This window comes from Lagopus muta, chromosome 2, assembly GCF_023343835.1.
Source record: "Lagopus muta isolate bLagMut1 chromosome 2, bLagMut1 primary, whole genome shotgun sequence".
In the NCBI taxonomy this organism is placed as follows: domain Eukaryota; kingdom Metazoa; phylum Chordata; class Aves; order Galliformes; family Phasianidae; genus Lagopus; species Lagopus muta.
The window spans coordinates 100582442-100599478 of NC_064434.1; the positions used below are offsets into that span (position 1 = coordinate 100582442).

The 17037-nt window shown below is 40.3% G+C and overlaps 1 protein-coding gene across 1 annotated transcript in view; it reads left to right on the forward strand.

The window, feature by feature from the left end:
- Window positions 1-17037, forward strand: part of ALK (ALK receptor tyrosine kinase) — a 290789-nt gene that overhangs the window by 119121 nt on the left and 154631 nt on the right. The window contains exon 4 of the mRNA XM_048935284.1: window positions 13250-13445. Within this exon, the coding sequence (XP_048791241.1) occupies window positions 13250-13445 (196 nt within the window). The remainder of the gene's footprint in view (window positions 1-13249; window positions 13446-17037) is intronic.

The following is a 17037-nucleotide window of genomic DNA, read 5'->3' on the forward strand; positions in this document are numbered from 1 at the left end:
CGTAGCACATATACTCTAAGTAGAACTCAGGTTGTTGAAAAGCAATCATGGTAAATCCCATGTGGCTGGATGTCACAAAAATAGGAGAACTCACTGTTTGCTCTTCATCGTTATATTTCAGCTTACAATGTCTGCTTCCACCACATTATTCCTAGGGGAGTTTATTTTCCATCCTTAAAAGAAGACTGTCAGCTTGATTTCAGGTCAGGAGTTAAAGTTTCAGATGCTTTCAAAAAAAACCCCAAAACCAGAGTTTTACTGAAGATTGGATCGTTCTACAGGTGGTCATAAGGTTGTGTGCAAAGTCAAAGAAAACAGAATCTTGTCTGGATTTAAGTAACTTATCCCTTGCTGCTACTTTTGGCAGCCTTGTGTCAGTGCATCCAATTAGGAAAGGAAGGCTGTATAGAATGCAAATAAAACTGACCTGCAGGTGAAATGCAAAATGTAAGCAAATTATGTGAATGGTGTAAAAGTGAATTAACAGGTAAGATCTCTCCTACCTTAATAATATGGTGATATACAGCGTGGGCTTTTAGAATCACCTCAGCCTCATTAAAACTAACCCCTAAGTGTCTGTCTTCATCTCTCTCTAGATCCCAGGTGACCTTTTTGAGTTTGAAGAGGACATTGGTGGTTTCCCACAAGTACCTTAAAATCACTCTACTTACTTTTGACTTTCATGTACCTTATATTGCATAAAATGCCACACCAGTTTACCATAAAGCATCAGTTTGTGAGCTAACGTATTTCTACTAGTTCTTCTCTAAGTCAGCTATTGACAGAGTGAAAATCTGAGGGCATGAATAGTCTTAAAGTAAGTCATTTCCATTTGTGGGCCAGAGCTCTTGAGGCTCACAGATCCCATCTGTCCTTGTACATTTCAAAAGTAATATTTCTGGGGTCTTGCTCCATAGCAATAAGCACTAGGAGACATTTGGACTTCAATGCAGATAGAACCAGATAGCATTGAGATCAAAATACACTGTGTGTCTGCAGTACAGGAACCAATCAAGTTTCATTTGCACCACCTTATCAAAATATCTTGCTTTGGTACAGGTAATGGTAATGACTTTCCAATGAGGACTCAAATGGAACCACTCTGTCAGGGGAGAAGGCTTCCAAACTTGAACATTGCCCTGGGCTGTGTAAGATCCACTTTCTGTGCCACAATTCATTTCAGATCCACCCTGCCATCCAGTCCTTGTTCGGTTTTCTGTAGGTTGAAACTGGAGTTAGTCTTTTAATAAGACAGCAGCTTTCTCAGTCATCAGCCAACAGAAAACAAGTAGAATGTCTTGTTTATACTGTATCTTAGGGGAGGGAAAAGAGGATGAAGTAATTATAACCAAGCAAGACAGATGCACAAGTCATAACCTACTTAGTATAATTATACCTATTTCTATGAAATTAGAACGTCAGTAGGCTAATTTGTTCAGGATGCCCCAGACTAAGTCTGGATGTTTGGATCTTTCTCTCCTGAAGTACTTTCAGTAAGAATGAAAAGTGAACGCTAGCACCCATCTTTCCTCAGTGATTTTGAGGCAGAAATTTTGATAGGCTGGCATGATGTTTCAGAGAAGTTTTAGTATCTTTCTGGGAGTTCCATGAAGAAGAAAACTCTTACATTAAATAATATTGAGTGCAGTTTAGTTGACTTTCTTGCAATTAAAATGAATTTGTGTTGTAGCTGGACTTCATGCTATCCAAATTTGCTGTTCTAAAGGTAAATATTTGTTTTCTGAGAAGTAAAATTGTTTTCAAAGGCATACTGAAGTTAGAATTACAACACGTGAAATGATTGGCATCCCTGTTCAGTGGACAGATCCCCTGTGGTCGTGTTTTTTGAGTTTTAGAGCAAAAGAGCTGTATGGTCTTTCATCCGTAATGCTCATTGAGAGCATTAACTTCTACAATTTGTACTCATGCGAAACCTACCTTGAAACCCCATAGGTATTTGCTCACAATAAGAACAGAGGGCTTGTTGTTTTTGCTGCAAAATGCAATGTCCATATTATTCCAGTCGATTCATTGTATTCGCACCCCAAAAGCATGATAGTCAGTTTGCAGAATAAGTAGAGAAATGGCTCATTTTCAGCAGAGATGTAGTTTTGAAGTTGTTCATAGCGCAATCACAGTAAGAATAGTATGCTATAAAGAGATCAGGCACTGGAATTAAAATTGGTATTATGGGCAAAATATTGTGTTTAGAGATATGTTCAGTAATGGTAATTGACAATAATTGAAGCTCCTCTTTGTTTCTTTGTCTGACAATTTATAGCAGCCAGCTCTCTTTGGACTCAGGTGTACAAAGCTTCTTAGGTGCTACCCATCTCGATACCCTACAATGAGACCCTGTAAAAAATATGTATAAAAATCACCTATTAGTCTTTCTTGACATACATTAAAGCATTTGTAGGAGTTGACAACATGAGCTGGTGACAGATGATACTGGAAAGGTCACAGTACTCAGTGCCTTTCTTTTGTATTTACAGGCCAACTCTGCTGCCAGATCTTGGTGTGTAACAGCATGGCTTCAGAAAAGGGGTAGCCAACACAAGGAAAGCACCATGCTAGGGACTACTTAGAGGAGCTGGATGTATTTAGATTCCTAGGACAGTAACACCCAAGGATGCTGTAAAAGTAAACTGAAATTGGTATCTAACATTTATAAGAAACCACTGTAGTTGAGGGAGGTCCATGGCAACCAAAAAAATACCGTGTACATTTCTAAGAAGGGCAAGAAGGGAGACCTATAGGTCAATTTGTATCTTCCTTGAAAAGAACATGCAGTATGTCTTCTTGGATTCCATTCCCCAACAAGTGAATATGTCAAATGACTGACTGGTAGAGCAAGATAGGGGCAGGGGATGTACATCACCTTGACTTTAGGTCTGGCTTTGGGCACCATCTTCCCCAGCAATCTCACTTGGGAGCTGAGGAGGTCTGAGCAGCAGTGAGACTGTTTGTCTCAGGCTAACAGTGCTCAATGGCTTCATGCCCAGTGGTAGCTGGAACTGAGCAGAGTTGACCCCAGGGGTCAGTACTGGGGCTGGTTGTGCTCAGTATCTTCATGTAAGTTGTATGACTCTGAGCAGATTTGTAAATGGTGCTCCGTTTGGCTGCTGCACTGAACGAGGGAGCTTTGCTCCAGAGAGATCTTGGTAAACTGGAGGACTAGGCTATCAGGAGCCTCATGGAGCCACAGGGAGAAGTGAAAAGCTCTGTCCCTGGGACAAGACCTGCTGGTGCATCATCCTGGGCTGAGAAGCGGTGGTATAAGTGATCCTGCTGAAGAGGACATGAAGAGAGGACCCAACCCATCACCAATAGAGTAGGCAGCCCACTAGGCAATGGTGCAAGGAAGACAACAAATACTGAGTGAAGTTATCATCCAGATCTGCTTGGTGATAAAAGCGCAGCTACGTTGCTGTGTCCAGCCTTGGTTCTCATTCCTAGGCCAGAGAGAATATGGAGAAATTGGCTAGGATGCAGTGGGGACTGCAAGTGTGCTTATGGGTCCAGAGCACACAGCCCTCATGGAGAGGCCTAGGGGGCTGGTCTTATTTAGGATGAAAAGAAGCAGTTGAGAGGTGAGCTGGCGACAGCCTACAAGTATCTAATTATCTCCAAGAGTTGTGGGCACGAAGATACACATAAGTATGTAGAGGAGAGACTGACAAGGACAGATTAAACTGTATGAGACATTAAAATACACTACCTTCTTGAGATTTATGTTTCTTATATTATCTTTGGACGAAGGTAATGATTCTCTGAGCATCTGAGATATGACCCTTGCTTACTTAACACTGACATTGTGGTAGCCTTTATATGATAAGCTTAATCCTGGCACAGAAGGAAAAGCAAAAAGAACTATACCAACTATGCCCCTTTTCTTGTGTTCTTCTAGTTTTTCAGGGGAATAATTCACAAAACTTGTTCCTTGTTTAATGTTGTTTCTGATGTTACTGAACAGTGAGTTATTGCAGTACCTGTTCTGTTCCAGGCATGTTTCTATTCTTGTGCATGAGATTATTGCCAGGCTTCTTAATTTTTAAGCTTTTAGCCTCCTGAGTGTAATCAAATAAGCACACTCAAGCAAAGTGGTAACTAGAGGAATAGCATTCAGCATCCTTTCTCACCTTCCCTTCAGCAACTGTGCACACTGGAAAGTATTGAAAAGACATTCTGCCTGTTTTTATTGACAGAACCAGTGTCATTGTGGCTTTCCCTTTAGGTATGTCTGTCTTGCTCACAATGACGGAAAATTCTCCCATCTTCTAGTCTCAGAACAGAGATCTCAAAAATAACTTGCTGTTTACTTTTGTCAGCAATAGATGAGAAGATGCGTGTTGGTTAATCAGCAGCGCAAGGCTGAAATATTTAAACGCTTTTGTCATTCTCTAGGAAATATTTTAATCTCAGCATTGAATTTCAGGTTTTTAATTAACTACTTTCTTTGGTTCAATGCTTTTCAGCTAGGAGCAAACACTGAGTCATTTAGGAAATGGGATGTAACAGCATCTGCTTCTAGCTCCCATTACAGTATACAATACCTGGAGCATTTACTTGTTGTTTTCCATTTGAAAAACTAGACATAAAATTCTTGGTGAGAAAGAACAGACTTCAGATAGAAAACAATAAAATAAGTAGAATGATGGAATTCAGCTTTTTATATGGGCATACTAGAGGTTATCAGAACTTAAACTGATTAATAATAATAACATAGTCTTTTTCTGAGCCTAATGGTTTTCCTCTGGGCTCCAGCTCACGTGCTATGTTCTAGGGAAGCAACAGTAAGCATCAGAAGAGCTGCAAGAAGGTCACTGCTGGAGGCTGCTGCCTCTGTGTGTAAGACTTCAGACTTTAACAGAATACGTAGATTAGTAGGGAATATTCCTGGTACTGGAGTTGTGAGAAAAAGGAAAGACTCCTCTTCTAAAACTTCAAGTTATGTTTCTATAGCACTGCTGTGGTTTCCAAGGATCATAGCAAATATTGGTTATTTGAGGGGCATGGTTTTATATGAGTGAAGTCTTTGACTTTAAGAGAAATTAAATTTGCCTGGTGGTTTGCTATGAGAACAAAATTGGTCTTTATTTTCCTTTATCAGTTCTTAGCCCTTCCTATTTATATTTAGGGAATTAAAAGTACCTGAACAGGAGATGATTTTAAAGACCTTTGACTTGCATGTTTCTTTTCTGAGACCGATTTCCTCCACATGCTATTTTCAGTTGCTTTTACCAAATGCTGAACTTCTGCTATGACAGTTCTACTGAAATAGTTAATTTGGAAGTTGATGGTAAATAAGGAATCTGAAGGCCAGCTCTGTGGGATGTTTTGTGATACCAGTGGAAATGCTCTTTCCAGTCAGCATCTCCAAAGAACATAAAACTTGATTCATTTATTTTTCTACTGTATAGTCGCTGACAGACGTTGCCTGTTAATAGTTTTTACAGCTCTAATTTAATCTGGTAGGGTATTGAACTTGTATGTGAAAGGTAATAAAATCCTTTTAGTACGAAGATGAGTTTATGGAGTTTATGTTCAGAATAACACTCTATCAGTTTTGCAAAGGGCTGTTAAATTTCTACTTTATAACTGTAATCAGATTAAGTTAGCCTCACGTTGTTCTGAGCCCTGTTTTTCCAGAAGATACGTTAAACTTATAAAAGTATGATCTCTGAGAAGACATCTCCTTAAACACTTTAATTTGGGTTAACAAATTAAACACAACACTTTAATGGGGACACTTTAATTTGTATCAGGTATCAGCATGTCCACTATATATTATTAGCTTGAATATGTTAGAAATACTATTTTCAAGTACTATGAACTTGCCACTTCATGAATTCTAATGCATGCCACTTTTGTAATTGATTTTTATGTCCCATTTCCTCATTTGATGTAATTTCTTTAGGATTGTATTTGCATGCGTGGTGTCTGGTATACATGGACATCTCACATAGGAAGTCCTAGACCTCGAATGCAAGCTGGACAGGTGCCTCTGTGTCTGCCCCAGAAGAGCTGGTTGCCATTTTTCTGCAGTGAATACTTCCCTGGAAATCCTTATCTTCCTCTGTAGCTTCTCCAGCTGCTATCTTTTTGGTCTTCAGCCATCCTTGCTAAACAGCTGCTTCAGAATAAGCAAATGATATGTATGAGCTAACTGACCTCAATTGGTATCATGGGGTTGTTCAGCAAAAGACACTGTCCTGGCTCTGTGCTGCATTTGCCCTAAAATTTGTCAAGGAAGGCTTTAGGATAGAGGCAGATAGCAGGATGCATTCACAGCTATTTAGGCAATAGCTAGCTTTTGTTGGAGTTAGCAACAGAATGGTAAGTTCACCAATTCCAAGGGCCTATTGATGGCTCTCTCTTTTGAGTAGCTATCTGCTCGTCATCTTTGAAACATCTTGCTTCTAAGCCAATGATCCATCCTTCCTCTTTTTGTCATGAACGTTAAAATGTTATAAACAAGCTTTCAAAAGACCAACAGCAATTTTTCATGTAAGCTATATTAACTTGCCTTATTATAGTCTTTTTATGTCCACTGCAATAAATGCCCCTGCTTAAGTGTAAATATGTTTTCATTTGTGTTTATCTGAAATGAGAGCAAACTGCCAGAGACATCAAACACAAATGGCAGGATGAGGAAAGCTCACATTATGACATCAGGTATGAAAATTTAGGGAAAATATTATTTGCAGCTGAGTACTGTGGTGAGTTTCTCATGTAGTTTGTGAGTGTTTAGGGAGAGTGTGGAGTGTAAAGTATTTGCAATTTAAATTGACGGTTTCTGAAACACTGCAAAGCCATACCAGCCAGTAGGGTTTATGTCATATAACGCAAATACAGATGTGTTTGTTGAAAAGGACTGAATGCTGTCCCCACTGCAACCACGTGGTTCTGCATGATCGTTATGAATGAGCTCATGACCCAGGAAGTGCTAAGTGTCTGGGTCTGTGGCTGTATATCTCGTTACAACGTGATTATTTTAACTGCATCTCTTTAATATCAGCACTGCGCTGTGCAGCCAGAGTCCAATTTAAAACCTGTAACAGAAGGCTCCTGAAATGACTCACTGGTGAATATCTTTCTGAAAATGAATAGACCATTCAGAGTCCTGATTTTAGCAATTGAAAGGTCCATGCTGTGCCATATACTGTCAAATACATGTCCCTTCAACACATCCGTGTTGATTAGTTGGGACGAAGCGGAGAGGGAAGAGCTTGATTTTTGTACTGTGGTTTTCTGTGTTTAGCTACTCATTCTCATGAGCAGTACAACATGTCACTGACAATGTGAGCCATGAAGAGACATGAATTGCAGCTCAGGTTATATCCTCGTGCATCAAAATAGCAGCAGAGGTTTGAAGCTGCTGTGATTTTTCTAGCTATTCACCAAGTAAGATCCCAAGAGCCTTATTAGAGCTAATAAAGGAAAATAAGTGCAAGGAAATTATAGTTGGAATCTTTCAGTCTTAAGGGTCCAAGTGGTAGTGTCAGGTAGAGTTTGCCACCTAGATTCTCTCCCACCAGAGGGAAATAGGAAATTAATAAACAGGTGGGCGCATACCTCCTGATTTTGCCAGATAGTTGTTCTGAAACAGAATATTCTTCTCTCTTTCTGTATGGATGGGGAATTGATTTCTGTATGTTTCTTTAATTCTTTTGAAGTAGTGTTTCTAATCTGGTCCTGGACACGGTGCTGGTATTGATCCCAGGGAAGGCTGTCCTGTGAAAACAGTGGCAAGCAATGACTGAAGGATTGTGCTTTTGAGAGAAGGAAAGAGTATGAGGATTTGTGTTCAAAATGTATCATTTCTCACTTCAGACACTGCAATTACTCCTTTGTGGGTTTGACGCCATTGATTGCAGTAGCATAAGTCCTGTCAACAGTAATGAAATACGATTTGGGCCTCTACCAGCAATTTGTTGTGCATGTGTGTATGTAGCTGATTGACTGACAGTTACATTGCTTATGCTTCAGAGACAGCAAATTCGTGAAATTGGGTTTGTCTGAATTGCTGTTTTGAGTCTACTGCTTACGTGGAAAAGAATATGTTTAATGTTAATGTACATTGTTATGTTTCAGGTCTGGTTACTATAGGAACTCACTGCTCTGTAATGAGTAAATCTTAAATTGTAGCTTGGGAGGGCAAATCTTCAGATTCTTGTGTGTAACAAAGCTTCTGCGTGTTCTGTTTTCACAGCAGGTCTCTCTCATTTTAAGTATGAAAACACTCTGAATAACAGGACCAGGTGCTACTCTGATACTTCTTTCATAGGATTTACAAATCAGGTTAGCAGTAAGAGCAAAAAGAGTTCCACAGCAGACAGTATTGTCACCTGCAAGATGGCTGAGCTTTCAGAAGCAAGACAAAGTTGTATTTATGCTCTCTTTTATTTATTTATAAATAATGAGAATAAAAAGGTAATCTGTTTTGGCTTTAATACTTGCCTCCACAGGACGTTTCTGACTGAGTACTGTTTGTGTGGCCAATGCTGCTGAATAGTTACATCTTTCAGAATGATTTTCTAGGCATTGCTCCACAGCAGGGTAGTTTGGGGCTATTCCTAACATCCTGTGCAAGTATGGCGGGGTAACTTTCCACTGTGGCAGAACTGTATTCCTTTTAGCAATATAAACCAGCAGGTAGACTTATCCTCACAATGGTTAATAAGCCAAAATTGTGCAAGATGAACCCTGTAAGTAAATGTAAGTTTGTAAGTTTGACATGGTCTCTCACAGGCTTCTTCTGGGGAAACTGGCTGCCCGTGGCCTGGAGAGGTGTACACTTCTTTGGGTAAGGAACTGGCTACAGGGCCGTGCCCAGCGGGTCGTGGTGAATGGGGTGAAGTCTAGCTGATGACCTGTTTCAATTGGTGCCCCCAGGGGTCGGTACTGGGGCCCATCTTATTTAATGTCTTTATTAACGACCTAGATGAGGGGATTGAGTGTACCCTCAGTAAGTTTGCAGATGACACCAAGTTGGGAGGTGGTGTCAATCTGCCTGAGGGTAGGGAGGCCCTGCAGAGGGATTTAGACAGGCTGGATCGCTGGGCTGAGGTGAATGGGATGAAGTTCAACAAGGCCAAATGTCAGGTCCTGCACTTTGGGCACAACAATCCCGTGCAGCAGTATAGGCTTGGGGATGAATGGCTGGATGAGTGTGAAGAAGAGAAGGACCTGGGGTGTTGGTTGATGCTCGGCTGAACATGAGCCAGCAGTGTGCCCAGGTGGCCAAGAGGGCCAACGGCATCCTGGCCTGCATTAGAAATGGTGTGGCCAGCAGGAGCAGGGAGGTGATCATCCCCCTCTACTCAGCACTGGTGAGGCCGCACCTTCAGTGCTGTGTTCAGTTTTGGGCTCCTCACTACAGAAAAGATGTTGAGGTCCTGGAGTGTGTTCAGAGAAGGGCAACGAAACTGGTGAGCGGTCTGGAGCACAAATTTTATGAGGAGTGGCTGAGGGAGCTGGGATTGTTCAGTCTGGAGAAGAGGAGGCTCAGGGGAGACCTCATTGCACTCTACAACTTCCTGCAGGGAGGCTGTGGTGAAGAGCCTCTTCTCCCAGGCAACGAGCAGGACATGGGGAAATGGCCGCATGCTGTACCAGAGGAGGTTTAGGTTGGACATAAGGAAGAACTTTTTCTCTCAGAGAGTGGTCAGGCACTGGAATGGCTGCCCAGAGAGGTGGTGGAGTCGCCATCCCTGGCAGCGTTCAAGAGGCGTCTGGATGACGTGCTGTGTGATATGGTTTAGTGCTTGTGGTGGCAATGGTGATGAGGAGACGGTTGGACTAGATGATCTTGTAGGTCGTTTCCAACCTTGTGATTCTATGATTCTATAGCCAAGGCATAGGAGGTTAGCAACTACGGTATTTATTGTGGCAGCTAGTCATGTTTGCTACTAGTCAAGTCCTAGGTCAGGATGGAGAGAGTATACTTGTTTATTTACTCACTGCAAGGGAAAAAAAAAGAAAAAGAAAAGAAAAGAAAAGAAAAAAAAAGGAAAGGAAAAAGGAATGAGAGCTTTCTATTTGTTTCTTTGTTATGTTAAAAAACTTTCTGTTGCAAGATGGTAAGGTGAGCAAACGGTTCTTACACCTATCACATTATCATCAGCAATCACTGCAGTGCTTAGTGCTTTTCTGCCACCAGCAGAAGTCTTTTTGATCCTTGTCATGTTGGGGATTAGTGTTCTTATGTGGATGATACAATTAAAGCCACAAGATTTAGTGCTCTAATTCTATTTTGTTGGCAATAAAAGGAGAGAAGTATGAAACGTATGGTTGGGTTTCTGTTTTTATTTTACTGACCAGCAAAAATATTGTGTATATAAAACTAACAATGACAGAGTTTGTTCAAACTCCTCAAGCCATTCCTTTAGTAACTGGATTAAAGGCTACTATTTCATATAAAGGAATCTTATTAATAGAAAAGTAGCAAATACATTTCACTTCTTCATTTACAAGCCTTGACATCTGAGAAGGCTGTACCTTATCTATTTCTGCTTGTTTCTTTCAGTACAAATATTTTCTAGTTTTAGATATGTCATTGATGTGATGTAATGTCAAGAAGACTGTTTTTGACAAGCATGTCAAAAATGCTCTTTATGATAAGTGTGTGTATGGGATGAAATATAGTGGTTGATAAGAGTCTGAATTTCATTTTTAGCCTTTCTGGTATTACTCTATTCAACCTGAGATTAACTGCCAAATTAGATCTTTTCAAAGTGGGGGACATTTGTGAGCATAAGTACAATTCCCAAGTTCTAAACTGGCATGTGACAGCGAGATTAAAATCTGAGCTCGTGATTCAACTCAGTGGAAAGAAGTGGGACCTGCTGAAGGGCAATTAATCAGATCCTTTTAGGATGAGACAAACTGTCATGGGAGCTGAGAATGGCTGGCACACACCAGTGTGAAGGTGAGCATCATGCATTTGTGGCTCCACAGGATTTCTTACCCACTGTGGGTCTCAGCAGAGCTTTAGGCAGTATCTACTCAGCCACATGGAAAATGATTCCTCTGAAAATTCAGCCTTTATATTTAAAAAAAAAAAAAGAAAGAAAAAAAAAAGCTGCTGCTCCTACAAAAAGTCATACATAAACTGTTTTTTATTACAGCCTTGTTGGGCCTTAATTTCTCTCTCTATGAAATTAAAGGGTTTTTGAGGTCTGTATGTTTTAAGTACTAACAAACGTTTTTTTGCTGGACAATGCAGGAAGCAAAATCCTGTTTTCTGAACATCTAACCAGTCTTGCTACATACAATCTGTGGAATTTAACAATTTTCCTTGCTTCAAGTGTTGATCCCTTCCATTTACCTGACTGACCTTTCATTTACCTGACTACACACCTCAGTGTGCTTGCTCTGTGGGAAAATTGGTAAATTGGTCAACTATGAAAAGAGAGTAATTTGATTTACCTGAAATGTGCAACAGTGTAATAAAAAATGCATTACTTCTGTCCAACTGGATAAGCCTCAAATGGTACTGAAATTATGGAGAAGATTATTCTGGGAGTTATTGAAAAACACCTAAAAGGCAATGCAATTATTTGTCACAACCAACCCGGGTTCGAAAGGGGAAAATCTTGCTTAACAAACTGAATCTCGTTTTGAGACAAGACTAGCCACCTAGTTGACCAAGGTGACCAGTTGTTGTAATCTTTTTGGATTCAGCAAATCTTTCAGTACTGTTTCTCACAGTCTCCTCTGGACAAAGTGCCCAGCATACAACAAGACAACGGCATGATGTGATGGGTGAGCAGCAGGCTGATGGGTCAGGCACAAAGGGTTGCAATAAATGGGGTTACATCAGGCTGGTGGCCAGTCACCAGTTTGGTCATGTAGTGCTAGTTTTCTTCAGTGTTTTCATCAGTGACTCCATAAAGGACTATCCTAAGTAAGTCTGTTGACAGTGCTGAATTGGGAGAACCAATTGACTCCCTCAAGCGCAGAGAGGTCTTGCAGAGATCTTGGCAAATCAGAGGGCTGGGTAATCACCAACCACATGAAGTTTAAGAAGAGCCATGTTGGGTTTTGCAAATGTGTTGGGGGAACCTTGGATACACGTACAGACTGGGGAGCGGGAGCAGCCCCAAGGAAGGGATCTGGGGGTTGTGGACAACGGCAAGTTGAACATGAACCAGCAGTGTCCCCTGGCAGCCACAGGGACCTACTGCCCCTGGGGGGCACCAGGCCCAGCGCTGCAACATGGCCAGGGAGGGGCTGTCCCCTCTGCTCTGCGCTGTGCGGCCTCACCTCCAGCACTGGGTGCAGTCTGGGTGCCACAGTGTAAGGACATAAAGCTGTTAGAGAGCATCCAAAGGAGGGCCGCAAAGATGGAGAAGGGTCGATACAGAGAGGGAATGGCATGGAGCTGTGCCAGGGGAGGGTCAGGGGGTGAGGGAAAAGCTTTGCCCCAGAGGCGGTGGGCATGGCACAGGCCACCCAGGGCAGTGGGCACAGCCCCAGTGCTGTAGTGCAGAGAGATATGTACTGCTAATTCATGTAAAATACAAAATTAATACATTAGAAAGAATTGCTAATAAATAAGAAATAAAATACCATGGTTTTATCCTGACTCTAGTGACTTAAGAATGCTGATCTCTTCTGTTTTAGAAGAGCAAACATAGAGCTTTCAAATGTGTTCTTTATTTGTGTGAGAAGAACAGATACCAAGATCTGTTATAATACTTGACCTTGTCTAATCAGGATGCCACTGGACCAAGGCTGTAATGTTTGACTCTAGACCACATTTGGGAAGTTGCAGAGGTAGGAATAAAGTCCAGGCAGTAATAAGTACATAAAAACAAGAATCCAAACATTAACTTCTTTAGTTGCTTGCCTGGGCTTAAATCTGGAAGTCTCTGTAGGAAAATTAGGTTGACTGATTTTTCTTTTTGTTGTTTCTTGTTTTTCCCTCTAATATTATTTATGGGCTTTTTTTTTTTTTTTTCTTTATGCCTTTTCTTTCCAGAGTTAAATCTAGATATCATCTTTGTTTTGAACAATGCAACTGCGAATTGAAATGTTGCTTGCCTTTGAAGATCATAAAGGGTTTAACACCCCTTCAAGGGCAAACTTCCCAAAGTAGGTGGCAACAATAATATCAGAATGACTGAGAATGCTGAATAAGTTGTGGCATAAAAATTACAAGCACTAATCTGTGCACTGCAATATTTTTTTTTTGTCTTTTTCTTTTTTCCTTAAAGCTTTATTATTGCCTTATCTGTCCTAGGTTATTTCCTGTTCCTTAATGCATCTGAGAGCCCTGTCATCCTGAGTCCCTGGCTGAGAAGCAGCAGTGACCAATGCGTAGTTCAAGTGGCTGTTTATAAGTTTTTCCAGCAGAGTGGAGAATATATTGTTCGGATCCTTCCTATTGACGAAAGCAGCAGTGAAATTTTGACAGAGCAGAATCCAGAAAAACATGGGTAAGTCTCATTGTCTCAATTGACTCACAGCGTGATTGAGAAGAGACGTACAACTGTGTAGTGATAAAGCCACAAAACGCTCACTACACATCTATTAAGGAGAGCAGGGCACCACAACGAGTAGATACTGTGTGGGTCTAAGTCACTGTAGAAACAAGAGTTGCTTATTTAATTATGCAAAGCATCAGTAAACTCCTGGATCCACGTAACGAGTCTCTGTTGGCATAATCTTTATTCTCAGTGCTTGCAAGTAATAATTTGATCTGATTTCTTTTTACTTCTCATTTACCCAAGTGTGCTGTTAGGCCTAGAATATTAGTCTTAGCAATTTTATGCATCTGTGTGAATTTTAAGTTTTACCTTGCGTTTGTTTTTTTTAAATGGCACCTCTTGTGAGCAAAGCAGTTCAGAGCTACTGCCAGCAGAGGAAAGCTTTTCATCTTTCAAGGGTACAACTGTTTGAAATGTTTTATTATCTTTGTGCAATTAAGATCAATTGTTGATGATGTCTTAATATGTCAGACTTTATATTCATCCTTTTAGATTTTAGTTAGCAGAAGCTGTAGCTGAACATATAACATATTTTTAAACACCAGAGTAGTGGAATAATTTAGAATTGAATTTGGATTTATATGAGATTAATGTTGTCCTTGTTGTATACAGATTTTTTTGTTGTTGCAATAGAACGTATGTTAAGAAGCATAATTTTTACTAAGCATCCCAAATGTTTTTTAGCTTTGATGTGATAAATTAGAGAGTTCGAGTAGCAAATCCTGCTAGCTTGTGCTTGAAACAAGATGTGATTATCTGATTACTGTCTACAGCAAATTCTGTATATTCCAGTAGCAAAAGAAGAATGTGCAGTAAAAAACCTGACAGAAGATAACCTAAGTCATAGAAACAGTTTGAATAGCAGTAATTTTCATATAACACATGGCCTATAAAAGTGAGGAGGAGAGCTTGTGTGTGGATCTAAATTGTACTTAGTTCCAGCAATATCATCCAAATTGTAAATTACTGTTGACGTCTGGGGAAAGGTAATTAGGGAAACTGCAGCAGCTGTCTTTTTCCTTAGCTCTTTGAAAATGCTGTGCTGTATGTCACAGCTAATAAACGTACTTTGTGCAAAGTTCCTCCTGCATTGGCAGCGGCGCTGCTCCTTGGCATTTGCAGGGGTACTGCTGTGTGTAAAGTGCTTTGCTGCGCTGCACCGAGGAACTCTAGCTCACATCTGCGGGCAGGCAGAGCCCACCAGGAGCACAGGCAAGTGCCAAATGTGAGGAGCCCTAAAGGGAAGAGAAAGATCACTTTAACTACGATAACAAATGCATACCTTTGCCATCTGCTGCAGACAATACAGGCTATTCAGCTGCGCATTGCAGATGGCGGGCAGAGACTGTCACCACAGCAAAAGGAGTGTGCTTTTAAAGACGGTGGTCTTGCTGATGGCTTTGCTGTCGAAAACCTTTAGAGAAGTACAGTTTGTTCCACAGCAGCATTTTCAGGGCACATAGAGTGGTATTGCTGTAGGGTAGGATTTGCCCGTGGCTTTCACCGTGCTGCACAGCTGATTCATTGGTACTCTGGTGCTATAAAACTTTGCTAGTGGAGCAACTGGCCATTTCATTTTTTCCTCTCCACCCTTGTCTCCTCACCGCAAGAATAATAGCTCTTCTCCTGCTCAGCAAAGCAGAAAGGCTCTGCTACTGTGCTCACGTAAAGGTCACATAATGATAGTTAAGTATCTGCCCATCAGACTGCAGCCACAGATTATAGGCTAACATTGTTAGCAGTTGCCCTTAACCTTAATTCTAGAATTGGTAAGTGCTCCTATGCCCTCTATTTGGAGTGAGAATAGTTGACTATCTGTGATAAAAAGAAGCATTCAAATCTCACTTCTGTAAAAACGTTTTCTTTAGGTAGGAAGCAAGAGCAAGTGATCAGAAGTTAATAATAATTCAACAAAGTTCTTAAATAAACTAGCAGTCCTGTAGCGCGTATTCCTTTTAATAGTTTAATTTGTGTTGGAAATTGCAAAAAAAAAATATCATATTATCTTGTAATATATTCTTTGACTACTCTATCAGAACTTTTTAAATGCTCAGAATGGAAGATAGCTGGTTTCCTCAGTGATGATCTTGTGCTATAAATGGAAACAGCTTGGAGTTTTACAGGTGACACTTCTTTGCTTCAATGCACTTTACGAACTGTTTTGCAAGTAAGAGATGGAAAGTATTTGCAGTTCAGGGTAACCCGTATCAGCAGTTGTGACTCTATGCCACTGCTCAAAATAAGGCTGATAGGAGAAAAAGAATGCTTTATTGAAACAAATGCACTTCAACAATGCAGTGTATTAATTCCAGGGTGGATTTTCTAATGTCTTGAACTATACCAGGTGTCAGTACCATTTTTTCCTTCTTTTTTTTTTCTCTTCTAAACTCCAAAAACTGAAGTAAATGCATTAATATCTTACAAGGTGTTCACAGTTCACATACATTCACAAGAGAAAATGTAGATGCTGCCAGGTAATACTATTTCATTTGGTATGAAAGCAACCAAGCAAAGGTTTTGGTTGGCAGCATGTGAAAGTAATTTTAAGTAAAATATGTGTACAGCAATGAAATTTTATTAGCAACAGTATAGCACCAAATATTTATTTGTTACCAGGATTCAATCATGCTGTGCTTGTGAGCAAAGGACATGTTTTCATTTGGGTGAATACTCAGCATACATTAAGAGTCCAAGGCAGAGCTAGTAATGTTCTGTTTGTTCCTATGGTCTCATTCAGCTTAGAAAAATAGTGGCCTGGACCCATGGACTAGAGAAGTAATAATTCCATAGTAAAGCCTAGGCCTTACAGAAATTGTTATTTAGAAGGTCTATAATTGCTTTGTTTTCTTACTTGACATATTTCATTGCCTCTGATATATTCTGCATATAGAAAGAAAGGTATATTTCTGCATATAGGAAGAAAACTGGGTAATTTAAGACATGTTACATAGCAGTAAGATAGGGCAGATGGAGCAGACACCAGGAACAATATGCCAGAAGTGATAACTGCAAATGGTTCCTGACTGATGGAATACCAGAGTCTGGCAAGGGGATTCTTGGTTTGTATTACACAGAAACTTTGCCAAATAGAATAATAACTTCTCTGCATATTTGTAACAATCATTACCACTCAAAAGATAATTATCTCTGTTTATCAGATCAGCAGAATAATGTAGCTTTTTTATTTTTGTTTTTCTTTAAAGATAAAAAAAAATAACATTTTACTCTGAATTTAATCTTACTGGTTTTGGAATACCTTTGGATGGACCTTTGCTAAGCAGTCTGCAGGACTGCTCTGTGAGGAACAACGTATTGCTATATTCAGTTAGATTTGTTGCATGGTAGAGTTTCTAGATGATCTGACTTGATATGGTTAGTCTCTTCTGCCTTCCTAAAAGTTCTGTTGTCTTTCATAAGCCGCCTGCAAATGATTGAGGGAGAGAATCCATTCAGTGCTATCAATTCTTTCTAATGGCAAAAAAGTTGTTATAGTTTCTGCCATGGAGCACAGCACTTTCTGATTTATCCCAAGGGTCACTAG